Here is a 27,989-nt window from a genome sequence, read left to right as displayed (position 1 = left end):
ACATATCCAGTGTGTGGAGAGCTGGGAAGAGCCACTCCAATCACTACCGCTGTTCCTGGCTGAATGTCCCTGGCTGACGTCAGCTGACTGCCTGCCTCGGCTCTCCGCTCCTCCGGACACAGCGCCGCGTAAAAATGCTGCTCTCTGTGCCGCCAAGGACAGGAATCAACCCATACAACGGCTACACCGGCAAAAACAGCAAGAGGGTAAGCAGCAACACCACAACCTACTTCTGTGCTCTCTTTCTAAACCACTGAGTGATTTCCTCGATGCGGTGTTTGTTCGAGCTCTGCCTCTTCTTCAGTTAAAAAGCTGCTCGGCTGTTTAAGCTGCAGTGTCCTTGAAAAGTGGATCACAGGCGACGTTTAAACTCTCTTTGCGGCTGTTGCAACATTTGCTGTCGGGTTTTTTTTCCTTCATGTTGTTGTTATACTGTTACAAACTAGCACTGGGCCCGTTACATTGTTGCTTGTAGATTACTAGTTTTTTTTCTCCCCCCGATACGGTCGCTGTTCTCTTCCTATACCCAGCCTGCACACAGAGTACCGCTTACAAATGTGCCGTAGATGCTCGTAAGGCTCCGAACAAGCAAAAACAAATTGAAAGAGGGTAATTATATTCGACTTTTATATGAATTCGTGGGGGTTGAATCAACTACGCATTGGTTTAGGTAATGTTTTCATTGAATAAACCACAAGTTAGTAAAGTTTTTTTTTTCCTCTTTTACGCGTAGCGTTATGCCCCACCCCTTCAGTGCTGGTGACTGAGAGGGTTTGCATGGCAATATGAAAAAGAGGAAAGTTACGGAGCCCATGTAATAAGTCTAATGCAGATGTAATATCTGTGGCTTTATGTGAGGATCGGTTATAGATCAATGGCAATAGAGCTGGAACAATATATAATGGCTATTATTGATTAGCTCGTCTTCTCATATGAATAATTCATGGGGTGACATTGCTGTCTATTTTCAGCCACTTTCTTCTGTACAGACTATGTAGATTTTTCATGTTTAAAATTGTAGGACATATTAAAATAAAATGTTAGTCTAGAATTTGAAGCATTTTGAGTGCAGATTCTTGAATAAATTAAACGATTAAAATTTCATGCCACTGTGTCTTAAAAATGTTGCAGCACAAATGTGACTTGCTGATGCCTGACTTCTCACCATTTCTTGAATAACATTTGAACAAAGCTGAAATCAAACACCTCCCCTCCTTCTCCGTGTTATTCCCTTCCCTGCCTCACGGCTGGCAGGAATTCAGATTGCTCAGATTAATGACCTGGAATTCCTGGAATCCCTGGATTCAGACAATGTGCTCATTTCAAGAGGGGCTCTGCAAACTCAAATCTTTTTCTTGAAAGAAGACATGCACACTTTTTATTGTGCACATTTCGCATTGTTAGAGCGCCAAAGTCACACAGAGGGAAGACTTGTAAATCCAGCATCAAGTGGTAACCCCTGGTCTGTGTCTTTTACTACGGGAAAAAGGGCGGAGAAAAGAAAGGATTAAGAGATTTACCCCCCTTGCCTCTGCTTTCGATTAACTCCCCCCTTCTTTTTTTTCTCCTGTGTGTTTCACATACCTTAATTTCATGTCTGTCAGTGGTTCAGTTCACATGGAGAAGAGAGCCTGAACCTTCCTCTGAACTGATGAATCCCTTGTCCTTAACATCTACTTTCCGCTCTCTTCAGGTTGCTTGATACCTGTTGAAAAGAGACTTTTTTAACCGTCTGTTTTAAGATTTTGTTTCTCCAATGAAACTGGATTGAGTCAGGAGAAGGAGAGCAAGGAGAAGACTCACCTTTTAGCCACAGGACACCAAGGATTTTCATCACTTTTCTTATTTGCTTGTTCCCACCTTGCACTGTTTTTCTTGCTTTCTTTTTTGCCTGCAGCTGTAGGAATATAATATAAAGAGATTGTGTCTGTAACACTATGATATTTTCCACGGTACCTTTTAAAGTTTCTTTAGCCAAGCAGGTAGGACTCCACATTTAAGATTTCTCTCTCTCATTCAAGATGCAATGTGGCATGTGTTCATAAAAATATACTTATTGCAGAGCATGATTATTAAACTATTTTGGCAATATAGAGCTAGAGATAATGATTTCAGCAGTTTACTTGTGCATTATTGAAATTCTACTGTATGGTGTATAGTAATATAAAGTACCATTATGTTGATAATGATAAGAAAAAGACATTTTATTTAGGAAATAGTTCAAATAATTAATATGTCTGACCTTTTTAAATTGAATGTAATTCTCTTTTTCTAGGACTTTAGGCTATAGGCTTACTTTGGGGTAAAGATAATTAGATGAAAGAACTAAATGGGATGACCTTAAGAGGATTTTGTTAGATTGTTCCAACATCGTCAGTATCAGTCGCTCAAAAGGTTTGTGTTGCCAGAGAGACGTACAAGAAAGCGACACACAATCACTCATATCTTTGGCATTTGCTTCACTATAGAGTTAAAGCCACACATCCTGCCTCACTCGGCACTCATTGTTCTCTTGGATTAAAAAGTCCTTGAGTCACCTGCGCTCCCTATAGGCATCACCTCTGCTCCCTCCAACTGTAATCACCTCATCAGTCTTCAGCTGCTGCCTGGAGCACACTCCCTTTCTCTGCACCATTCTGTAGGCTTCTTACTGTAGTTATATAATATATAATAACGAGGCAAATAGCTGATTTATCTTTCTGCATGTTAATATACACTGTAAAAAATAAATGCCTCTTGTTTTTATATATTTTTTTGTATGTCAATTGTAACATTGTGTATGTTCACAGGAGGATTTCCTGTATCTATCAGGGTTAGATGTTGTCTTGTCAAGAAGGCCAGTTCGCACTGAACTGTGATGCCTCCAGGAATGTAATTCAATTTAATGACAGCTTGAACTCTAACCTCAAACCCAAAACATGTCCCCCACAAGCCCCCTGCCCATTTCAAAGAGAGAAACAAACGTGTGTATTGCATAGGAATGTAAAGAATGCTAAGGGGCGACACGGTGATGCATGTGAGGAACAGTGAAACGATGTAGCGGCTGTGGTCTAAAGAGTAACAAGGAGGAAGTAACAAGCCAGGAGGTCAGGTTTTGGACACAAACTAAGTAAGAGGATATGCAACCTTGCAAGCGGAAAAAAATGAGAACTGTGAATCCTAATCTTGCACATTTAAAACTCATACTTCACTGACCTTCCCTTTATAACTAACATTTGTGTTCTTCTTCATGCACATTTGCCTGTGTTTGCGCCAGCACATTTGGCATTACCTTACATGGGTGGCAAAACACCTGGAGCTGGGCGCTGGGGCAGATGGGGAGTAGGTGTGGATCTGATTCACTGCTATCCTTTTCTCAGAAGGAGCCTAGCAGAGCGGTCTTAATGAGACACTACCTTCTGACTTGAGAGCACATGAGAGGGATTAGCACTTTCCGCTAACAAGCTCAGATCCTAATTAGACAGGCCTCACTAGCTAGGCTCGGGCCCGGACTCGGTCTCCCGTCAGATCCTATCTCCCCAGGCCTCTGCAGGTGCATCCCTCCTGATAGTCTGTGCGGGCCGCCTACAGTGAAGGCAAGGGAAAGCACAGGAAGAGGCTGTGATTGTGGAAAAACAAACAGTGTACTATTGATGCTAAAGAAGAGAGGGAGATTAGAGAAGAGGACCAAGATGAATGGGGTCTGTGAGTCACTGTGATTTTTCTCAGCTTGAATAAAGTTCAGAAGGCTGATTCCTTTGGAAAGAGTTTGGGAAACACAAGGTATCTGGGTAATGTGGATACAATCTGTCTGAAAGGATGTTGCTATATTATACATATATACAAGTTATAAGGAATAGATATCGGAGTACAGATATTCAGGGTTTAGCTGTCAGGTAATAATGGCTGTGTATTAGGGAATACTGCATTCATGTTTCACACCTACATCCTCATACATGATTGGCATGCATCTTTAATAATATGTAAATTTGTCCAGTTATGCTGCCTGTAGACATATCTAGATTTGATACTGATCTGACATATGTAGAGGGAACAAAATTAAATGACTTTTTACACGTGGAGAAGTAGTTTCCTTCAACTATAAGATGAAGTCATATTAACGATTTAATAAATTCCAGTCTGTTTCATCAGTTTAATCCAAGAGTGGTTAAGCTTTATGTTCAGATAAGATGTTCCTTTATTGATCCCCTGTGGGAGAAATTCAAGTTTGTTACTGGGGAAATGTAGTAAAAACAGTAGAGAAGAGTAAAAATACAATACAAGAACAATAAAATAAAGATATAATAAAAAATATCAAAACTATAATGAAAATATATACAATATATTCAATATGCAATAAAGTGGAATGAGTATAACTGTGCATGTGCAATTGTAATCAGACTACTGGGTACTGCTACTGGGTGCTGTGGGGTCTGATGGCTGATGGCACTGGTTTGAAAAGCATTGAAAACGTAAAGTAACATTAGACCAGGACAAACGTTTAATGTGTGCATTTAAAATACAGTGTACAACAAAAAACAACAACCGCTACCTTCCATCGCAGGACGTCCAGCTAGCTAGCTAGCGTTAGCTAAATATTGGCTATGCTGTTGCTTCCTCACAGTCTTTCAAAGTTCAGGAAGACCTCCTTGTGAGCTTATGTTGTATGACATGTCGGCAAAATTACACACGAAGTACTAACGAATATTAACATCTAATTTAATGCAGCTTTATTCCGTTTTCCTGCTACCGATTTAAGTAGTAATTGCTGTTGTTGTTAACTTCTGAGTTGACTGACGTGACGCGTGGCCAATCAAAACGCGTTTAGTAAGAGCTCTATTAGTTGATTGGCTGTGGTGGTGAGGAACACACATGATTGGTTGATTTTGCTTTCTCCCCTCCTTTTCTTCTATAGTTTGAGATCTGTCACATGGTTTATCATCAAGACCAGATCTGAATCTCAAAAACTTAGTTTTAGTTTTGTTACCTTGCAGAGTAATATTAGAGTAGAGTAGACATTAGACTGCAGGCATTGTGAGTGTGAAACAAACATTCATACTTTAGTTTCAAACGTTTAAATCTTATTTTTCACTTTTAAAAACTTTGTTTTAATATTATGAAATGTGATGTTAACTTAATATTTGTACTATACCTGGTTAGAACAAATCCACACACACACACACACACACACACACACACATAACAGAGAGAGAGAGAGAGAGAAATTGAGAAGTCACAATTAGCTTGATTCCAGCAGTCTTTTGACAACTCTCACTCTGTTAATAAGCTAGTGCTCCAGTGCTGACCTTGTGGTGTCCAACAAGCCATCCCATTGTTCCCTGGGGCCGGGCCTGCTGACCCTAACTAATCAAACAGTTCCTCCTCCACCAGCACTGAGAGGAGGCAACACCAGCTGACATTTTACTTCCATACCAATTTGATTTGCACATGCATTTAAGATTCCTTATCACTGCCTTGTATGGTGGTACATTCATGGTGCAATCAGTAACATGCATGCATTGAGGTCTCTGCATTCTGCTCCTTTCATACTCTGATTGTGACCTTAATGCTTAGTTTAAGAGCACTTAATAGTTTACCCAAAAAGAAAACAACCTTTAGATCTATATTATTATATTATATGTTTCAGAATCAGAATCAGATCAGATATTTATTTATTTATTTATATTTATAAGTAGGCTATCTAGATCGTATAAGACAATGGTGGTGACTGGTGAATGGAATTATTAATTATATAATAATAATTATATTTCATTTGCTGCTCAAAGCACTGGCAAATTCATTTGGAAAAATAAAGGTTTATTTCCAGAAACAATGTCTTGGTTACTGTGGATAAGCCACAGTCCTCTCTGTGAACAGTTTTGATTGGAGCTATTTCAAATACTCCCAATGAAAACCTTTCCAGCTTCAACCAATAACATAAAAGCCTCCTTTACAGTAGTGTGGAGGTCAGCCACTTTAATTCGAGCTAGATTTAATATTTAATGCTTTGTTTTTTAAATCTGTAAATGGGCCCACTTGCCATCACAAGATAGGCAACACTTAAATATATACAGGCAACATTTTAGTAAGGTCAATATTGCTACAGAATAGACATATTAAACACTGGGTCATAATTAATATTCCAAAAATATTTCCAGCCTTCCCCCATTTTTGCTCAGACAGATAGTGAACATTGATTTGTAGGGTCAACATCCATTTATCTTCTACCCAAGCAGGGTGAACTGTATTGCTGCTGGCTGCTTGTAGGGGAGTCTGATTCATTGTATCAGTAAATATTTGAAGTTTCTATAGTACCTTGTAGTTGGTGATTTTTCTGATCACTACTTAGCCAGCGCACATTCAGAGCCTTTAGTACACTGAAGTACACATCATGCCCACATGTACCTTTCTATGTATATATGACCTTTTAATGTGAATATGTGCATATTCTGTTTATGGTACATGCTGCAACCCCACATATTGTTCTTTCTCACGTTTCTCTTTGGATATATGAATTACACCATATTAATATTTGTATTTTTTATCATTTATTTGTACTCCATATATCAGACATTTTGGTGTATTCTTCTTTTCATGCATCTTACATATTTTCCATCTCATTTAATATAACCTTACCTGATCTGTCAAGTCAAATGAAGCAGCTTAATTGCTATTGGCATCCTGACTCTGTGGCCCCATTTGGATGTCATTAGGTTGACCAGCCACTGCATTAGTGTGTACATTAATTTCATGTACCAATGAAGTATGCCGTGTATTTGTTTTGCAGCAGACGTATGTGTCCCCCTCCAACCATCAGATGGCTCCTCCAAGCCCCAACAACAACAACAATAGCAACTCCACCACCACCTCCATCAGCAATGGCAGCAGCAGTAGTGGGGGAGAGCAGCTGAGCAAAACCAACCTGTACATCCGTGGCCTCCACCCAGGGACCACAGACCAGGATCTGGTCAAACTCTGTCAGCCGTAAGTCATCCATAAACAGTTGCTCTAACCTCTACATGTACACCCAATAAATCTCTCCCTAGCTGCCCGCTGCGCCCATGAAACAGATTGCAGTTGCTGAGTAGATTAAGATAGAACGAAGTGCTGTGTGCGTAGATAGATGGGCAATGGCTGGCTGGCTGGCTGGCTGGCTGGTTGGCTGAATGCATCAAGGATTGCATGACTATTTACTTGAACGACTCCCTTACACTTTAAATGCACATGAATGCAAAAGCACACCTTAGCAGGTATTTCTGGATCAAGACTAAAGAGGGGCCACATTTTCCTCCAGACGTTTTCAAGGCCCATCATTTAGTGGCCTTGTGGAAAAACCAACAATCATTTGGGCAGCAAACTAAGACGTTTCAGTTTGGCACAGATAAGCACAGACTTTCCAACGACTAGGTACAGAATGTTTAGTCTCCCTCTCTCACGCTAATTTTTTCTGTATGTCTCCTCTAGCTCCTTCTTCAATTTTTAGAACTTGGATGAGTTATTGCTCCTCTGTGTTTTAGTCTAGTAGATTATCATCAAGCAGTATGATGACAATGAGACTACACTATGAATACCACGCTATGTTGCTCATCAGTATGAGTGTGAGTCTTTGAAAACTCTGTTGTGGGCAGTGTGTAGTCAGACATCAAACAACAGCATCATCCAATCCATCTGATATGTTTGTAAGGCCTTCAGTGGAAGACATCAAAACAAGTGGGGCTGAGATGAATGATCTGGGTTCACTAAATTGAATTCTGGAGCCTGGTGATGAGGACCAGAAGAGCAGAGGAGAGGAGCGAGAAAAAAGGAGGGAAAGAGGGCTTGAGAGATTGAATAAGGGAGAGAGGGAGGGAGAGGCCTGCTATTTTACAGCTGTCTGGAAGATATGGCTCACATGAGGCTGCCCAACCCTACAGGAAACGGCGAGCCCAGGGGAAAGGGAAAGACAAACAAGGGCAATGGCATGAAAGGGGGAGGGGGGTGAAAGGGGTGTATGGAGAGAATCAGAGGGGGAGGAGTGAATGGAGTTAAGGGTTTGTGTATCAGGTGGTGTTCTGTGGGGGTAGTTCTCATATTTCTGCTTTTACAGAACAGATAAAATCACTGCATGAAATTTGCCTTTTAGCAGATTACATTAAGGCCAATGTAATTTCAGTTAAACTGGACTGAGAGAGGATACTGTATCCAATAATGGTTAATAGGGTAAATGCTTGTAGATTAGGATGTAAAACTGTATGAAAGACAAGTCATAGAGGGAATCTGACTTGCTTAACTCGAGTTTGAACAGTAAATGTGTGCATAGTATCAGGACACAACCCCTCCCCCCTTCACTGAGAGTTGCTGTATGCGCGCTCCGAGATGTACTGTGTTGGGAGTGAGGGATGGGATGGGATGGGGGGTTGGTTCTCCATCTCCGGCCCCTGCAGTTGTCTCTCTGGGTGCCTCACTGCCTCTCTGGTTCTCGCCCCGGTCCGTCTCTGGTGGTTGACCATGGATGGACATTGGGCTGGGCTATACTGTGCTCTCTCACACATGGCTGAGTCTTTAGCCCCTCTTTTCGCTCTGCATCACGTAGTCCGAGTTCCTGAGCGCAATTAAGTGGACGGGTATCTCAACTGTGTAAGCAGGGGAGTGCAGCAAGAACAGCTCAGAGCTTAAATGTTAGTCATAATGTGATGTTGTAGACTGGTGGGGTTGCTGTGTACCAACAGCAATGATTCATATTAAAATGAAGGAAGACAGTGTTGGCATATGCATCCAGTCCAGTTGGTGGCATCTTATGGCTTAGAATCAGAAATGCACCATGAAATAGTAATGTTATAGGAATCCAAATGCATAATACAACAGTCCTTCAGTTCCACCAACAGTGGGTGGATTCAATTGCAGAGAATTTGGATAGGATAAATGGTTATAACATACTACAAAGTCTGAACTTTTAAATAATTATAAACCACATTTTAGGATCTGCACTGCTCTGTATTGAGAATGGATAAACATAATTAATTTAAAATCTAAACATACCATGTATTTAATACTTTAACATTTATATTCCCAACGTGTAGTAAATGTGATCTACTGTTGTATTGTCAAAATCAATAATTTAGAAGAGTTGGATATTCCATTAAAAGCATTAACATGTTCACAGGTGACCTTAAGTCACCTTGATAAAGGAATTAAGATTTACAGATTTATTTTTTTATGAATGGGAAGTGACCCTAAATTAATTTAAAAGAAACAATGTAGTTTCAGTATTGTCAGATTACACTTTTAGCAGGCAATTGCTTAATCATTTTAATGTATAACATATTTTGAAAGTGACTCTTCTTGCCCATATGTAATGTGGCAGTGGTGCAGTGTCACTAGATGAAAGCTGGATTGCATTATGGGGGCACTAAGACCCAGTGGAGGGTCGAGCACTTCCCAGAGAGAAGCTGGTTAGTAGAATGAGAGTATGGCTGGGAGCCAGCGTTGGTCAGTACTGCCAAGGAGAGGCATATCAGATTACACTGCATGCACATGCCTGGAGAGATGGGAACCGATAGACACTGTGCCGCACAGAAGCATTTGCTTGAGCGAGGCATTATCCTATGCATCTGCAGTATCTAGCTGGATGGATAATGCAGGATTTTTATATTGATGAAACACGATGAAGCAATCTGAAAATGCAGAAAAAACATTTACTTTTACCACATTGCTACGTCATGTTTGAGTCCCCTTGAGTTATGATCCCTATTGACATCTGTGTGTGAGCTGGAATGAACAGATATGGGAAATCTATAGTTCATTGTAGCATGCAGAAACCCATGGGACATTACTCTTATTTTATTTCATTTATGTTCCACCCCCTCTCTAAAGATTTCCCGATGCACATCATTTGTTATCAGATGGTGTAATTGTATTCAGTTTCATTTCACTGAATCGGTCAGGTGAATTATAATTCAGCCCTCATAAAGCACAATCTCTTAGAGTGAAGGTTTAGAGAGAAACCACATTGCCTCAGCAATGTTGCAGTACTAATATTGAATGTAAACAAGTCATTGTTGTCAGTACACAGTGCGAGAACAATCCTTGAGTGTAATCGTCACTGTTTTTCAGGTATGGGAAAATCGTATCCACCAAGGCCATCCTGGACAAGACTACCAACAAGTGCAAAGGTGAGGTTTAAGGGTTATCAGCTGGTTGACAGTAACTGTTGAGCTAAGGTTGAAAGATCGGGTTCATACAGAGGTGGCAAAGCAAGCTCAAAGTCAGTGTGTGATCTTTATGGTAAAATTTAACAGCAGCTAAAATTTGTAACTTTAGTGTTAACAACACCAGAATTCCCAATGATTAACTGTCTGTTGATTTACTAGGAATGTAAAGATATATCATGAGACAGACAAATATGTGAAGATTCAAATCGCTGAGATAAATCAATTGTGGTATCAAGGCACAAAGACTTACCTCAGAAATAGAAGAGGATTCTATTATTTGATAAAGAAAGAATAAGAAGAAAAATAGATTTTTATCTAAGAAAAGAATATTTTTCAGTTATAATTTGTCTTCAATCTCATTTTGTTAAAAAAAACAACAGAATTGTATCGTGAGTTGACTGTATCGCCCTACAATTGACTAATGGATTTATCAATTATTCTTTGCAGCTCTATTATGATTGTATATAGTGTTTATATTCCTTGCAACCATGGTCAATAAATGTGAATCTGAAATTGAAAATGTGAAATCCATAATATTTTTACATGACTATAAATTTATTTTAATGCCTGTATGGCATATAGTAAACAGGGGAAATAAATCATTTTAGATGTTTGGAGATGCACTTACATCTGTGGATCTCTATAATTCTATCTCATTAATATCCTCAGTAGATGATGTATTCACTAAAACCTTAGCTTATTAGTTGGTGATATTTTCACTGCATACCATCAAAAAAAAGGTGAAATAACAAAACAAGCATGACACTATATAGTTTGTTGGTGTTTATTTGCCATACTTTGAATGTGTAGAAATGTACAAATTGCAATTATGAGGTTACAACACATACTTTCTTTTCAATAAAGCTGTTTGCTTTCGGTTTCGGTTTGGTTCGGTGTTTACTGTGTATTAAGCTTCACACTACACCTACATAACAAGTGTGTATTATTTACCATAATGTTGGCAGTGTTGTATAACTCTGTCCTCAATGGACATCCAGCTAGGCTTCATGAGTTCCAATAACATGCCTGTGTCCATAGAGTTCTGTGGTATGCATATCTCATTGTTATAACTTATATGTCTTGCTGTTTGTCTCGGTCCCTGCAGGCTATGGCTTTGTTGACTTTGACAGTCCAGCCTCAGCTCAGAAGGCAGTGACGGCGCTGAAGGCGGGTGGAGTGCAAGCTCAGATGGCCAAGGTATGAACCTCCTGAATATATCAATATCTGTCTTTTTACAACTTGCTGTCAGCTTAATTCACAGTTAAATTTTCAGCATCTGAAAAAAAAACTTTTTAACAGTGACTCAGCAAATAGTTCAAGGATGAATTATTAATCACAAATTAAATGGTGAATTATTAACCTTGCAGCAGAAAGGTTGTTCCTTGGCGTCCTTGTCCTACTTTCTATGAATTTAATTTTAAAGCTCTCTCCAGCTCTTTTCTCTCTCTGTGTTTTTTCGTTGTTATTCGAGCCATGGTTCAGGAATATAAGCCAATTATAGCCTCAGTTTGTGTGTGCATGCATGTGTGTTGGCTGAGTAGTACACTGCATATGGGTGTATGCTTAAATGCGTGTATTTATGGGTGTTAATGCACTATAGAATATGTGTGTGCACAAACAAGAGAGCACGGATGCACACAGGTACATGTGTGTACACGTGTACATGGTGTACATGGTGTGTGTGTGTTGTCCTCCATAGTGGTGACGGTGTTGAGGGAGTGTGTCCCAGGGCCTGCTCTCTGAGCTCCCTGTACAAAGGACCTGTCTGTTCTCCCTGGTGGCATCTGACTCAGTGTCTGAGCAGCTCCCCAGTCAGCAGGGCCCTGTGCCCAGCCACCCGCCCTGTCAACACACACACACAACACTTGACAATCACACATGCACTTCACCAGCCTTTCCTCAACCAGATTATGACACACACTCACAAGCACGCACATGCACGCCACCAACACCCTGGGAAAGCTGATCTTTCGTTAAGCTGGATCACTGACATTCATACGGCTCCTTTCTCACAAAATAACTTGATTCCACTCACCCCTTCACTCCGGGTTTACAACAAGGCTTATGTTTGCGTCAGATTTCTCTCTGACTCAGTCTGACTCATTCGCGGTTGAAACCCACAGCAGGTCTCCTCTGCTCGCTCATATGGATTCGAGCTTCGGCGCCAGTTTGCACTGCTGTGAAGGAGGAAGAGGAGGAGGGAGGTGAAGGAGAAATCACCTTCAGCGCAGGTCGCTGCAATTACACATGCATTATTCATAGGATGGAAATTAATTCACACCACATTTACAGGTTTTTAATCACATCTGCACTCTGAGATAATGAATATGCATAATGGTTAGAGGGTGATACAGATTGGTTATCTTACAAGATGCTGTTGGTCAAATTAAGTTTGTTTGAGTAGGAGGAAAAGTAGAGAAAAAAAGCCTACACAGTACTTCAAAAGCATAAAATAAAACTGTGGCACTAAGAGTTTCTTTCAGGTTGTTTTCTAATAATTGCAAATTCAGATTTGGAAAGGCTGCATAATTTGTCTGATTTATGCAAGCCAACAGAGCTGGCCTTTGTGCCTGCATTCAAGGTCGGGATTACCACATGAATATAACTGCTCTAATGCAAGCGACATATTATCACCATGACCTAGGAAACAGGATGATAATATTTGCCTTGTGGGGAGATGATAGCATAATGCTTTAGATGCTCTCCAGATCATTTCCAGAGGTCTCTGTCCAAAGTGTCTCAACTGTGATTCCCCACCGAGCGAGTGCACGTAATCATTTCAGATCATCCATGGATGGAGAGCCAATTGAAATGTAATTATGCTTTGATATCACGTTACCTGGACCCTGTGCTTTCATCCTCCTAAGAGGCCAGTCTCACACAAAGGGCCTGTCTTCTACCCTTGTGGTAATAACACAAGGGTAGATGAAGTATGAAAGAGGAGTGTAAAGACAAAAAGAAGTGAGTTGGATGAATAAAAGTAGAAGAGACAGAAATAGAGTCAAAATGAGAGAGAAGTTCAGCTGAAGTCCTGCCAGAAGACTATCTCTACCATCTCTGAATATCTGTTTTCTCTTCATCCATGCAGCTCACTTTCTTATACAAGGCCAAAATGAAATCCACCTTCAACTTCAAACCCTCTACCCTTTTCTCTCAGACTGTTTTTTTAAACTGTCTGATGTCCTGCACCTGCCACCCATCCAAATATCAGACATCTCACACGCTTCCTGTTAAAAGCTTATATAAATTCCCTCACACTATTGCTTGCAGCTTTTGTGTGGCTCTTTTTTTGGATTTCTGGAGGGCTCCTGACATAAATGATACAGTTGTTATTTTACCACAAGAAAATGGAGATCTCTGTGTGCTCTACATCCTCATTATTTAATCTTCTCTTGGTTTCTCTGTATGTTCAGCAACAGGAGCAGGACCCCACCAACTTATACATCTCCAACCTGCCTCTGTCCATGGACGAGCAGGAGCTGGAGAACATGCTGAAGCCCTTCAGCCAGGCAATTTCCACTCGCATCCTCCGTGACGCCAACGGGACCAGCCGAGGAGTGGGCTTTGCCAGGTATAAGCCTTGGTTATTTAGTCACATCTATTAGGACAGCTGGTTGATTAGTGATGGTGTAGCTGCAAGTGCTTTGAAGAAAATATCCAGTTGCACAATGACAAATTCAAAAATTAGAGTAGTCAGTACTCACAGTGATAGATCCACTTCAGTATTATTCATGGTGAGTGGGCCCTCTGGTGGCCAGTACAGGTAGAACATTTCCTACACATCATGATACCTCGTAACCTGCTACTGTTGAACACTTACCTTTTCCTATAGGATGGAGTCAACCGAGAAATGTGAAGCCATCATCCAACATTTCAATGGAAAATATATCAAAACTCCACCTGGAGTTCCAGGTGAGCTTTTTTCCATTTCATATCTTTGAGATGATATCTTGTGTAGCATAATGTACCATCCTTAACAATAACACGATATTTTCTGACTGATCCAGTGCCGCCAGAGCCCTTGTTGTGTAAATTTGCTGATGGAGGACAGAAGAAGCGTCAGAATCAAGGGAAATATCTGCAGAATGGCCGGCCCTGGACAAGAGATGGGGAGACTGTGAGTTTGATTCATGTCCTCATAACTTCTGTGAAAACGCTTTATTGTGCAACATTGCTTGTGATATATTGATCAGCCGCCTAATGACACAGTCCTTGGTTTTTGTTTTTTCTCCAGGGGGGAATGACTCTTACCTATGACCCCACCACAGCCTTACAGAACGGGTCAGTACTACTAGTCTGACACCAATCCTTTCTTAACCCAGAGGGAGTGCTATCATGTCGTTGTGGTGACTAATACATGTGTGTTTCTTTCTGTAGGTTCTATTCCTCCCCCTACAGCATTGCCCCCAACCGGATGATTGGGCCGACCTCCCTCTCCCCGTACATGCATTCACCTGTGTCTACTTACCAGGTATTTTGCCTTACCCTCAAAGCTGAGCGTTAGTTAGTTAGTTAGTTAGTTAGTTAGTTAGTTAGTTAAGATGCTAATCTGTTACAGCCCGGGGTTTAATCAAGCCCAGACCTGCTGTCACATACCTATAAATCCCATAATTATGTTAACTATGTCCCCATAGTTGCCAAAGGTGGCATGGTGGCTCAGTGGTTAGCACTGTTGCCTTAGGCATGGGCTAAATGCAGAGAAGGAATTTCCCTACAGGATCAATAAAGGAAAACTTTTAACTCAAGTAAATCAACTTTAAATATAAAAACAACACAGTTGTTGTACAGTTTTGCTTGTCTATTTTCTAATATGACTGAATCTTTTTAGATTATGTAATCTTATTATGGTACACGTGTATCTTTTTTGTTCCTGCAGGTACACAACCCATCCTGGTTACATCATCAGTCGTACATCATGCCACCCACAGTGAGTATCTTTAATTTTAAAGCTTTTGGCCTTCCTCCGTGTTTTAGTTTCAGGAAAAGCTTTTTAATATTCTGCTGCCTTCACATGAGTCGGTCTGACTCATGTGAGTCTACGTTCACACTGCAGGGAAAAGTGGCCAAAATTTGCATTTCTTTTGCTCATATGTGACTCAGGTCTGGTTTTTTTTTCATGACATTGTGAGCAGCACAAATCACATGAAATCTGATCATTTTGATTCTGATTCAGGACACTTTCATATATGGTTTGATTTTTTGCAATGCGACCTCAGTGTGAACCGACTTATCAGAATTCATATGACTTTTACGCCACTCTAGATCAATATTCCTTATGCAGGTAACTTCAGGATCCTGACCTGTGAACATAGGAATCTGATATAAAAAAAGAATGTGAACAGCCAAAGAAAAACAAATCTGATCAGAGCACTAATTCTGAATTGAGCGCTAAGGCTTGCAGTGTGAACATAGCCAGTCTCTTTGTCCAGATGGCAAGTGCCAACACTACTGTGTGTTTTTTCATAGGGAGCAGTCCTGACTCCAGGAATGGACCACACCATGTCCATCCAGCCGACCTCGATGATGGGACCCCTGACACAGCAGCTCAGCCACCTCTCCATGGGCAGTAGTGGCACAGTCAGTAGAGTATTCAGCATTCTGCTATCAGTGATATTTAACCGTGAGAGCTGCACTAGATAATTTGACATATGTGAGGCTCAGAATGGCAGCTGAAAAACACTTAAATTTATACATGCAAAAGTCATGTGAGGTGATGTCAGTAAACCTCACAAAGAACACTCATGTGTACTAAGCTAACTGGTCTGTGATTGTGTTATACAAGATGATACCAAAGGGTTGAGAGAGGCAATGACCTCAACTTTCCCTGCATGTACATTCACCACTTTTAAGGTTCTGCTATATCTTTAGGTTGGAGATAACTAGACTAACTTTTTTTTGTGAAAATTGGGTAATGTTTGGATGAGATTTTCTTCTTGAGTTGCAGTTCCCCTTTATGATTTTTGGCTGATAAAGACAGGTGTAATTTCACTTACAAATCTTGTGTAATGCAGCTTTATTTGACAGTGTTATTGCCGACGTAGCCATCACGTCCAATTAACTTATCGTCTTCATCCTCCTGCAGTATATGCCTGCAAACACATCTATGCAGGGGACCTACATCCCCCAGTACACCCAAGTGCCTGCCGCCAACATCTCAGTTGAGGTAATGACCTCTGTTTTCTCTCACTAGAGCAGTTTAACACTAAAATGTTATTTGAAACAATCACTCACAGATTTAATATTTGCTGCCTCCCTCTCAGGAAAGTGCCGTCCAACAATCCGTTGCCATAGAGACACCCACAGAACACACAGCCTACTCCTACCAGCATAACAAGTGAAGAGGTGGGTTTTGATTATTGCTAGGGTCTGTGTGTGTGTGTGTGTGTGTGTGTGTGTGTGTGTGTGTGTGTGTGTGTGTGTGTGTGTGTGCATACATCTCAATCCAAAAACATTTCTTTGTTGTGCTGTGATGTTACTGCAGAAGGAGATAGTGCAGCAGTAGCTCTCGTTTCTAATTGGCTGGTCTTGTCACCTTGTGTCTAAGATCTTCCTCTGGAGCCGGAGTGACTCTCAAGGGGCCCAAGTGCTGAGAACTCGGCACTCTGACTCTACATTCTCTACACGCGAAGGAACATGGACTGTTACACAAAAAGGACAACAAAAACAAAAAAGATATTTTCTACAAACTCATATTTTAAAACAAACTCTTTTACTCCAGGCAATCAAGACTGGAGGATGGCAGGCAATGGAAAATGGAAGAATGGAACAAGAAACATCTATTTTGATAACAGTCAAGAAACACACTCACACACACACACACACACACACACACACACACTACAAATGTTTAAAAGGTTTTTGAGCGTTATTCATATTCTTTTCTAATATTACTCCGGGGAGCTAGAATGAAACCAGGAAAAGAACATTTCAACACCATGTTTTATTTTTAGTCATGTTTTGTTTTGACGATTTGTAAGATATGCTGATTTTACTTAACTTTTTTTTTTTGTCTGATACTTTCAGGCTTTTGAACCTGCCTTTTTGTACATAATTCTTTGTTTTGGTGCATTTCTAGCTTCATGTGTTCTAGTTTGATTGATTGGTGCAAATATTTGAATTACAGAAGTCTCAAAAAAGAGTCAGTCATTTAAAAAAGCTGATGACTTGTATTTTAGACAGATATGGTGCTGACTTGGATTAGCGTCTCTCAAAGTGGCAGCAAGTTTATCAGGTATGAAACTTTACCTGAAGTGGTATCACTTCTTTTTTGGCACTTGAATCTTAAATAATTTATAGTTTTAGCAATCTCGACAAGGCTTCAGACAATCAGAAGATTACAAAGAAGAAAAAATTTAGAGATGACGATCATTAATGGCAGATTTCACAGAAAAGACTTCTTTAAAAGAGCTAAATAGATTTAAAGCATTCCAGAGATTATTATCATAAATTTCTAAATATTGATTCACTTTGAGCTGCTCCACTTGATGAAATCCAAAGTTGCTCAACAGGGATCACATCTCACACAGAGCTGCCTGTAAATAAGAGATTTAAATTTATTTAGGCTTTCTTTTGATTTCTTTTTATCGGTGTAGTATTGCTTCAGGTATTTTAATAACAACATGATACAAAATTATACCAAAAAATAGCAATCTATATATTGCTATGTGTTTTTAGTTTTTATTCCTCATGTCCCTTTTATAAAAGGGGAAGCTGAATCTCCACTAAATCCCAAAACTGTATTTTCTGAAGCAAGAATTTGATGTTGTTATTAGAGTATGAAGTTCTTATTACACAGATGTGGAGATCAACAGGTAAAGCGTGGCTCTGTCCTGTTCAGAAAACACTATTACGGTGGATTATTATGGCCAGTGGAGAGATGCTTTATTACTGGCCTTTGCTGTGTGTTTGCATATATTTCCACTTTTCTGTTTTTCACCCTCATGTTTTTTTTTCTTACATTTCTTATTTAAAGGTTTATTAAATTTTTTTTTTTTTTCAGTTTTAATACTTTTAAGATTGGTCCTATTTTTAAAGAAGCTTTGATTTTATTTTTGATAGTGTGCTGTGTGCTTCAAATAGTGAGAAATAGATGTGTTCAACTTCTCTCTGTCTTTTTTTTAAATAGTGATTTGTTCGTAAGTTTGCATACTTCTCTCCCGTTCTGGTTTCAGTGTTGATGTCAAAGATGCTTTAATGTTTTTTTTAACAGACATTTCAGTTTTGTCTGTGTCGCAAATGTTGCCGCTTTGTGAACATGACTCCTGTTCGTGGATGAATTATGTATGCTAGGTTCAGATGCATTGTTACAGAGCTGTACCCCAAGCAGTTGGGAATAATGTCAGATAAATATATGTTCAAAACCTTGACTTACCTCATCCTGCTAGAGCAATGTAGATTCAGTTTGTGTACAAGGTTCACAGGCAATAACCAACAGTGGGTCTCATGACTGTTCACAGCTGGTACTGTGTCCACATCCTTTAACTCTTCCGTCCAATGTTCGGAAAACATGCCCAAGGTCTGATGATCTATGCAATTAATTTATTATCCTTACAAATGCAATACTACAGATATTCAAGAGACACCTCACATGACGACAATGGATCACCTCACAATATGACTATACATTTTTCATTATACATAGAGATTTGTTTTTTTTCCGAGACATTCATCTTTGGTTTCATTGTTAGGAACATTGCTGCATTAAAAGGGAACTATTTCATACCAAAATGTGGTTGTTAATATGACTGTATGAAATGTAAGAACTCTAAACAACTACAGCAGATGTGCTTTATGTGAATGAAGGCGGGTTGCCCACTCATCTACCCAACTTTTTTTTTTACATGGACACGTTAGTTGTGGTAGATGTAATTTTCCATTCCATCCAGTTGCAAGTTTTATGTTAGTTTTGTGTGTCCCGTCTAGACCTGTTTGTTAGCTTGCTTTCTTGCTGAGTATTTGTAGATGTGTTCTTCTTTTAAACCATGCAACAGTTTATTTCCAGGAGAAAATTACCTTCACAGAAATGCCTTAGATTTCACAGGAAGGGATAGTGAAGTGCTACTCAGATTTTGTGGGCTTGACCTCTGACTGGAATTGTTTTTGTTTTCATGCACTGCAAATGTTGAAAAAGACTTTTGTTATATCAAACTACTCTGAACATAGATCTATGAAGCAAAGAAATATTTACAACTTTTAATTACTATTTTGTGTCCAAAACATTGAAGAAAAACTGAACAGTGGCTTATTGAGTCTAAAGAACTATTGCTGCTAATTTTGAATTGCTAAGTATTTAGAAATCTTTTAGCTGAAGGTCATTCAATATATCAAGTCACGGGAGGTTAGTTTGTAATTCATGTTCAACGATGTCTGTGCAGTCTTGTTTTGTGCATCAAACAACCTCTCCTCAGTAAATGTTAGTCTGTGCCATGATGCAGCTCTTTGTCTTCTTGATAGAAAAAAAACCCTACAGCTATTAAAACTTTTAACTTGGTTTGATTTTGAACTTGTCATTTTTTTAATAAAAAAAATGTCACTGTGGTTTGCGTGATTTTTATTACACAAGGGACCATGTTATATATCTTGTAAAAAGGGATATGCACTACAAATAAGCCAAGACACACATCAAGGTTCTCTCATATTTATCAAATTATCAAACGTGGCAGTTTTTATATCAAACCCAGCTGATTTTGAGGTAATACACAAAGAACAGTCACAATACATGAGAATTTATTTCTAAAACAGAGTTGAATCTAGATAAAAAATATAGGAAATACGTAAAGAAAAAGTATATTACACTGTTCAAGAGGCCGTATATGTTTTAAGTATGTACAAAGTTCAAAATATACCGAATATGCCCAAAAGCTGCTCTCAAATGAAGAAACTCTGAAATACATAAAATAGACTTTGAGCCTTAATTTACAATCTTTGACTAATGTGTAAGAATGAAATGGGATGCTTTTTTCACCCTGCAGTTTTAATGGCAAGGTAAGACAACATTCTGCTACCATTATAAATCATACTCTGAGGCAATGTCATATCTGAGGACTATTGTGCGTTTTAAACAAACAAATAAAAATAATTCTGTTTCAGGTGAAATTTGGAAACTGGAAAAAAAAAAAAAAAAACAGGTCTCATGCCCAAATACAAAGACAGAATTTTTAGACAAGATGTCATTCAAATTCCAGTTTCGTGGGCATTCATATTTTCATTGTAAAGTCATTTTTTCTTTGCACATACCAAGAGTATCAAACATTGACAGTGCCACCAAAATGTAGTATTACTGTCATTATAAAAATGATGTAGCATAATGCGCTCACCTCCCTGTAAGACGAAAAACATGTAAACTTTGTATGTCTGCATCAAACTGAACATTGCAGCTCAGAGTATGGTTTCGTAAGCCAGTTAAAGCGGGTTTTTTTTCAAAAACAGTTCTGGCTGGGCAATACAAAACACGCAGTGTTTCAGCTGCTGTACTGATGCTCTATAGGTGCACCAAAAAAAGACTGGGAGGCAGTGTTTGGTTCTCCAGCAACATCCCATCAGCTCTGATCAGCTGTGGGCCGCAGAGTAGAAGAGCTGGTTCCTGATCTGATGAGCTGGTGTGCAAGTCTATCCCAAAACCGTACTGCTGTAAGAGGATCCTGCTGTCGAACGTAGCCATCGTTATGACGCGTGACCTCGTGAGACGACTATACGAGTTCACAGTCCTCATACTGACATCACAACAGCTTATGGTTCACGATCTCCCAAACCATCCTTTTTCTGAAGTAGGGCATGTGTTTCTGTGAAGAAAAACAGAGGTCACGTAAGCCATTTTTAGGCCACTATCATGATGATCATGATAAATCTCCTTTGCTGATGCGGTTTATGTTTACCTGAGTGAATGTGATTGGCTTGTCTTTGGTAATGTAATCTGCATATTTGCATGTGAACATTCCACAGTCGCTACCATTCATCTGCTGTGGGATTTCCTGAGAGGAAAGGAGGGGATAAAAATGTCATTATTATTTAAATTTGGACATTGCACAGTACAAAATGACTAATTATCAGTATAAATCTGACAGGATATTTGGTCAGTACTTCACCAACTGTTAAGATTTTGCTTTGACAATCAGATTTTGTCCAGCATCATGAGACATTTTGTTCTTGACAAAGAAACCGTATGAATAGATTTTGCACCGTAGTATAGTTTCTCTTCATTTGCTCCAAAGACTTTAAAAGAAAGCCACAGTACCACAAAACAACATTGTAAACACAAACACAATTTCAATGATAAACACAATAAATGACTAAACCAAGGTATTAGAAGCACTGCAAATGGGCACACAAGCCAGCAACCAGTCAACTAATGATGCGTTTCCAGAGGAGCATTGTTTTGAAGCTAGGAGACACGTGGGCTCCCACTGCAGATGGTTGCTTGGCTTTTTCTTCATATGTTGTACTGAAGGGGGGGCTTTAATTTACTCAGGCAAACAACACCTCTACTTTTTACTCCCACTCTCAACTTTGAAACAAGTGCCAGAGCCAGACAAACTTGTTTTCCCCCCTCACTGATTCAGTCTGTATGGAAGCGCATTAATTAGCTGCTGTTTACTGTATGTTAGAATCAAAATCCTGGTTAAATAATATTTGTTACTCATTTCAATTGAAAAGCAGTTTTTGACTTCACAAAAATCAAATATTACACAGGGTCGAATTGAAGGGTTTTACTAACTGTAAACAAGACCGCTGTCATTTTGTTAGAGCAGTTCTGCTAAAAAAAATGTATTGATCATAATGTGTAATCTCAGTAAAAAGCTTCAGACACAAAGGACCAATGAACAATCATCTCTGTCAATGATATATTTTAACCTTTTCAAGTGCAAATCATCAAACACATTATTACTGGATCAGATTGTAAGCTTACAATCATGTATCTATGTCTTTGATCTATATATTTTTCAAATCTGCCCCTGTGTTACATGTAGATGACACAGCATGACATGGCACAACAATGGAAACATACTATTTAATACCCTCCGCCCTCCTGTGTAGGACTTACATTGCGCCTTTTGCTGTGCAGAGTCCAGCCTGAGGTATCCAGTTCTTTGCCTTTCTTGTCTTTACTTTCCTGTTGCAGGTATTCACTGGGGAAATACAAATTAATTTATTTCTATACTCATGAAACTCAATTTCCCAAATAGAAAGTCCCAAATTTACCAACAAACCACTGTATCTTATAATGAAACTTACAACAATATTCTGCATGCTTCATCATTGCTTCTTCCCATAGAATCAAAGTACAGGATAGCCTTTTTGCGAAAATCCACCACCTGAGAGAAAGAGTTGCACAATAAAAAAACCACAATATAAATCCCATGATTGTTACTTCCAGGTTCACAGTTATGGCCATTAACACTTACAGAGAGGCACCAGTGCACCCCCAAGTGGACAGGAACCAACAGGATGTCTTTAGAAAAGATGTCCATCTTTTTGGTCCAGCGGCGGACAGCAGAGTAGCCACTGCTGCGCAGCTTGGGATAGAAAAAAGTGTTGAACGTATTGACTGATGGCAGGTTGGGGTCCTTGCTGCGCTCAACCAGCAGGTTCATGTAGAAGTTGATCACCTGAGATTAAGGAGGGAGATTTTCAATTCACTGGACAATTACCACTCTATGTCTCAGTTGTGCAACAATTACTAAAAAAAATAAAAAAAACAATATAATCATTGTTGTGTATTTTTGATGTATGTCAAGATATATGTATAACCAACACGAGAGTGTGGTGCTAAATGAATGCCTGCTGATCATTCACACACACAGATCTTACACCTTGAGGATAAATATGTACTCACCTCATCATTGAGCCAGTTGAGGTTGCTGAGGGTCTGCAGGTCTTTACGTGTGAGGCTGAGACCAAACCCTTCACTTAATACATCATGAGAGCTACCTCCTCTTAGCACCATGTTCACCTCATCCTCCATTTCCTTAATAGAAAGAGATAGCATACACGTGAAAAAGCAGGGAATATTAGCTCAACCCTTGTACTCATTCATATAAATGTGTTCCTAAACTCGTACAGCCTACACAAACGAAAAAAATGCTTGTACCACCCTGAATTCTAATATTTTGATCATTTCTAACCTTATTGTTTTTAACCAGAGAATGGGATTTCAATAAGAATGAAAAGTCAATTTGCTCTTAACTTAAGCAGCATAGACCACTTAATTTCAGCGAATTAAATCATAATCTTTCTAAGTGATAGCAAGTCTCCTTGGGTGGGTCATCTAAATTAATTCTATATATGATAAACATTGCATGCACATTAGGACACAATGACCACACCTCTGTAAGTTCGGGGAATTCTGGTTTCTCTTCCAAAGGCTTCGGTTCTTCTATCACAAGAGTCAAAGGAACCTCCTTCTCTAAAGGGACTCGAACATGGACCTCGACATCTGGGCTGCGTTGCCCCTCTTCCGACAGACGCTGGGAACCAGTTATAACATGACACAGGTCAGAGGGGTAACAAGAGGTCGAGAAAAACACATATGATAGAACTGAATCTGAAAGAAGGCTTCAGTGGTGCACACTCACCTGTCGCAGCAGCTGGGCAGCCAGGGCCTCCTGCTCTTCTATCTGTCTCCGTCTTTCTCTCGCTCGAGAGTCATACATACTTGTCCTACAGTGACAAAAACAATACATGTTTTCCTCTATTCAGAAATAATATCAGTGAATAGTGGATAAACAGTATAATTACATAGGAGTTTACTTACAATTCTTTGATCCATAACTCAGCTTGGAAACATGGCACACTGTAAAGACATAAAAAATATGTTTTTGAGAATACAAATAAAACACTTGAGTTGACTAAGCTTTGCTGACTTAAAAAGGACCAGTGTGCAGGACTTAGTGGCATTATGAATGAAATAAACAGCATCAGACATGAAAAGTTTAGACGTCTACATCTTTGACCATGCTTGTGTAAAGGGTAATCATGTTACACATTGCATTAACAACAGTGAAATATAGCTTGTGATAAAACAATGTAAGGAAGGAAATAGCAAGACTGACTGAAAACAAATACTAACCTTGAGCTGTCTGGCTTTTTACCCTTTTTCTCATTTACAATAATTACAGAGTCAGCGTCATGAGCTGCAAGAAAAGACAAGACGAAACACAGATTTGACATATGGTTTCCCATTTGACAAGGCCTATATTTCATTTATGTGCACACAGCAGGGGGTGAGAGTTTTACCTGATGATTGTGTGTCCTGAGAGGAGTTATCCTGCAATGCAGATGGGGAGGGAGCTGATGAGAGAGTAGCTGCTCTGCTGGAGCTGAGGTCTGTGTCCAGAGACCATGTCTGGATCCCTGGCCTGCTGGAAGCCCCCACTGGGCTGGGGAGGTTGCTGGAGCTCTGGCTAGATATGCCCCTGGGGCTGGGAGGACTGCTGGGTCCCTCTGACGTTTCTCCTGCTGCTGACCCAGTAGGCGAGGAGAACTGAAGTCTGCGGCTGGTGGTCAAAAAGCTGGTACTGATGAGAAAGTGACAGTGATAAGCAGTCAAAGCCAAAAAAGGATAGACATGGAACTATTAAAATGTATTAATCATCTAAATTAACCTCCCATTAAACGTGAGGAGAGTTTGTGATTGCAGTGAAGATGGATACTAGCTGGTAGTTGTGTTCCTTGCAAGGCAGTTCCACAAAAACAAGGCATATGTGCAACTACCATTGAGTATCCCTCAAATACGGTACAACAGTGAACAAAAGCTGGATTATGCTCCATGGCTGGTTCGACATTTGTTCATATACTGACACTAATATTGTTTAGTTTACATAGGTTAAACTTCAACAAAGCAGAAAATACTTGCACTTTTAAAATCTGCTGACAGCTGACTGTAAAAATATACAAGTAAAAAATGTTATGTCATTCCAGGATACGCAGAGTACAAAATTAGAGTTTGGAGAAAAGTACTGCTGTTAGGTCTATATGCTTCTGGAGCCCCCCACTGGCCTGCGAAATTAATTCTGGCAGCAATCTTGAGCCCCCCCAACCCGTGCATCTCTTTACATATTTCATGAACAGCTTGAATGTGGCATTGTTAAAGTTTACTACATTTGTATGGATACGTACAAATCTCTGTGTGACCTCACGATGGCATGTGAGCTGCCGTTGTGAAGGAAAGATGACTGACCACCAGAGACCATGGTCAGAAGCTGCCTGTAGACCTCCTTCTCTTCTTCACGAACAGACTGGACAAACACGGAGGAGAACCATGAAGTCAACAAAAAAATGCAACAACTGATATAGAAGAAATCACATAGTGCCTTATTGTCCTGACGTCTGACCTCTTGTGCTGTGCAGCGAGGTCTGGCCCTATGTACGCGGCCAGATGAGGTGCTGTGTGTTGGGCTCTGCACCACTTTGATGGGAAAGGTCTTCTCATACATGCTGGTGCAGGAACTGCTTGCAACTCCACTAAATAAACTGCAAACACAAAGCGACAGTGTGGTATTCAAACATCAGCTGACAATAGTTCACCGAATATAATATTAAATAACGTAACAAAAAGCAACTCTTGTATCAAAAACCAAGATGTAAGGAATACCTTGGCAATCCATGTGGTCGGAGGTTTAGGGGCCTGCCTAACCGTGGAGAGGGGTGCAATTCAGGGGTGATGGAGGGTGGCAAGTTGACTGAGTGCCCATTTGTTTTTGGCACTTCACGATGTGTAGGACTCATGCACACTTGTCGCCTACAGACTTTTGATCCCATAATGGACTTCTCATTACGCAAGCAGTCTAGAGTGAGAAACAAAAAAAGGGGTACAATTATTAACTTAACTTCAAGGCTTATACAAACACTAGCAACCTTGATGCACAAGCCCATACAATGCTTTAAGTGACAATCTTACCTGATTTGGAGGTTTTCCACTCCAAAGTTGTGGCGGGAGCAGTAAACATCTCATCCAGAGAGTTCCTTTCAACAATCTTAAAACAAACACATATATAAATAAAAGGTAATAAGAAATTTTGACATTAAGGGCCCAGAAACTAATTCCTTACCGGTCTCCCTGCCCAGACTGCTGCTGATGTTGAGGGCTGGGGTTCTCCAGGAGGAGGACCAGGGGAGGTTGGCAGTATATTTCTCAAGGTAGGGCTCACATTGTTCCTCATCCATGTAGCCACACTGGAGCTATGAGTCTTAACCCCTTCAGCTGCAATCTTGACTGTGTCAATTATTTCTCCTTGAGAAATTTGAAACAGACGGACAGACAAGACAGTAAGTGGGGTCATACTGATTTAACTTTATCGTCGCACATACTCACACAGTAATATGCAACGTAATAAAGGGAGTAAATATTTACCCATTCGAGATTTCTTTATCATTAGGCCATCTTGGTCGACGTTATGTCCATCTTCCAAACTTTATGAAACAGATTGATGCTACATAGTTAGTACCACAGTCCATTCATTTCGACAAACTGGAAATAAAGTCTTCACATTGTAACAAATAGTTGAGACGCTCAACGAACAGCGAGGCAATGAATAGCGGCTCTACAGAAACGTTAATTACACAGACTCATTAAATAACTTCAAAGCAACTTGGGGTCAGTTTGATTCCGTGTCTTTTTAAACACACCGACTTTTGATTACACGAGGGACTAACGCCGTTGCAGCTCATACCATTCAATCGGTCTTTTCCTCCTGATCTGACCATCTCCCGCTGCCCGGTGTGCATCAGAGTGCTCCGCAGCTGGTACACCATTGCGAAGATTGGCAAAGCTTGTTTCTATCCATTCGTAGATTTTATTCAACATGGCTCAAAAGTTTTAGAAATAACGCCGCTAGTTTTACGGACAAATCGCTATCGCGTTAGCTGCTTTCGGTTTACCTGTCAATATAGCCAAACCAAATGAAGCTAGTGCGCTTCATTCGCCTGAGGCAGGTCAACCGAGGCTATTTCAAAGGTTAACACTCCTCACAAATATCATTTTACCTTTCCACGAACCGAGCTAACCGTTAGCTACTTAGCTGGGAATTAGCTAGTTGCCTAGCTAGCACACTAAGCTAACTACCTTGCTAGCTAACGACGTTAGCTATACGGCTAATTTATGGAAGTGTGTTTAAATTCCAACAGGGATGCGACAAATCGCAACCAACGCGTTCAAAAAAACGGTTATCATGTTGAGTCACACCCTAACTCATTTGTATAGCCTTAACGTGACTTTAAATTGCATATAAACTCGTTGAAGAATACTATCTCCCGCTTCTTCCTCATTCAAAACCACAACATGGCTGAACAGGACGCTCAACCATCGCACGTTGTGATTGGTTGCCTGGATGTTGTACGTCTGAGGGTACTCGACATCGACTGGTTGGTTACGGATTGGAGGAGACCATTTAATATCACGTCACAGCCGCCGGCATCGACTTCTGAACACAGTTTCATCTCTATCACATTCAGACGCCACACGCAATTATTTGGCTTTTAGCCTTCAATCACACAGGTTGATCTCGTCTCTTCTGATTTTTCTATTTTAACTGAAATAATAATAGGAAGATGATCGTTTATGCCAAACACATATGGTCACATATTGTGTTCTCAGATTTATTTTCATTCATAATTAGGTATAACGTATTCCAATACGTTCAGAGTATTTCTCTTCAGTCTGTAACTAATTAAAGTGACAGACAACAAAACAATGCAAACCAGGGAGATAACCTGTTTAGTCAAAAGCATGCTTGAAATAGTCTTTACTTGTATAATTTGTCCAATGAAACTTATAACAGACTATGGTATAGACTAGGTGTGACATTGATATTGGAGGATGAGAGA

At 39.9% G+C, this 27,989-nt stretch overlaps 2 protein-coding genes across 3 annotated transcripts; one reads left to right on the top strand and one right to left on the bottom strand.

Moving 5' to 3' along the window:
• The first annotated feature begins 20 nt into the window (after nucleotides 1–20).
• LOC127377230 (RNA-binding motif, single-stranded-interacting protein 2) lies at nucleotides 21–19,706 on the top strand. Of its 2 annotated transcripts, none has more exons than XM_051424952.1 (14): nucleotides 21–206; nucleotides 6,770–6,963; nucleotides 10,072–10,130; nucleotides 11,275–11,366; nucleotides 13,583–13,740; nucleotides 14,002–14,081; nucleotides 14,177–14,286; nucleotides 14,404–14,450; nucleotides 14,547–14,640; nucleotides 15,046–15,096; nucleotides 15,636–15,746; nucleotides 16,252–16,332; nucleotides 16,430–16,511; nucleotides 16,714–19,706. In XM_051424952.1, exons 1-13 carry the CDS (start codon nucleotides 135–137, stop codon nucleotides 16,505–16,507), a joined length of 1,227 nt encoding a protein of 408 aa, XP_051280912.1. In that variant the 5' UTR covers nucleotides 21–134; the 3' UTR covers nucleotides 16,508–16,511; nucleotides 16,714–19,706. The 2 variants fall into 2 exon arrangements, with proteins under 2 accessions (XP_051280912.1, XP_051280911.1); XM_051424951.1 differs by having other exon boundaries at nucleotides 25–206; nucleotides 6,767–6,963.
• Nucleotides 19,707–19,790: 84 nt separating this feature from the next.
• senp1 (SUMO specific peptidase 1) lies at nucleotides 19,791–27,480 on the bottom strand. The gene is made up of 18 exons (XM_051424950.1): nucleotides 26,837–27,480; nucleotides 26,518–26,576; nucleotides 26,216–26,397; nucleotides 26,065–26,140; nucleotides 25,759–25,951; nucleotides 25,499–25,637; nucleotides 25,284–25,402; nucleotides 24,402–24,682; nucleotides 24,235–24,298; nucleotides 23,920–23,958; nucleotides 23,741–23,825; nucleotides 23,492–23,632; nucleotides 23,002–23,133; nucleotides 22,571–22,774; nucleotides 22,401–22,480; nucleotides 22,210–22,294; nucleotides 21,044–21,139; nucleotides 19,791–20,950 (listed from the first exon to the last, which is right to left on the bottom strand). Exons 1-18 carry the CDS (start codon nucleotides 26,968–26,970, stop codon nucleotides 20,888–20,890), a joined length of 2,172 nt encoding a protein of 723 aa, XP_051280910.1. The 5' UTR covers nucleotides 26,971–27,480; the 3' UTR covers nucleotides 19,791–20,887.
• Nucleotides 27,481–27,989: the final 509 nt, after the last annotated feature.

Source organism: Dicentrarchus labrax, unplaced genomic scaffold (assembly GCF_905237075.1).
Source record: "Dicentrarchus labrax unplaced genomic scaffold, dlabrax2021, whole genome shotgun sequence".
NCBI lineage: Eukaryota > Metazoa > Chordata > Actinopteri > Moronidae > Dicentrarchus > Dicentrarchus labrax.
Note: the sequence above shows the minus strand (reverse complement) of the source record. Positions and strands in the feature narration are given on the sequence as shown.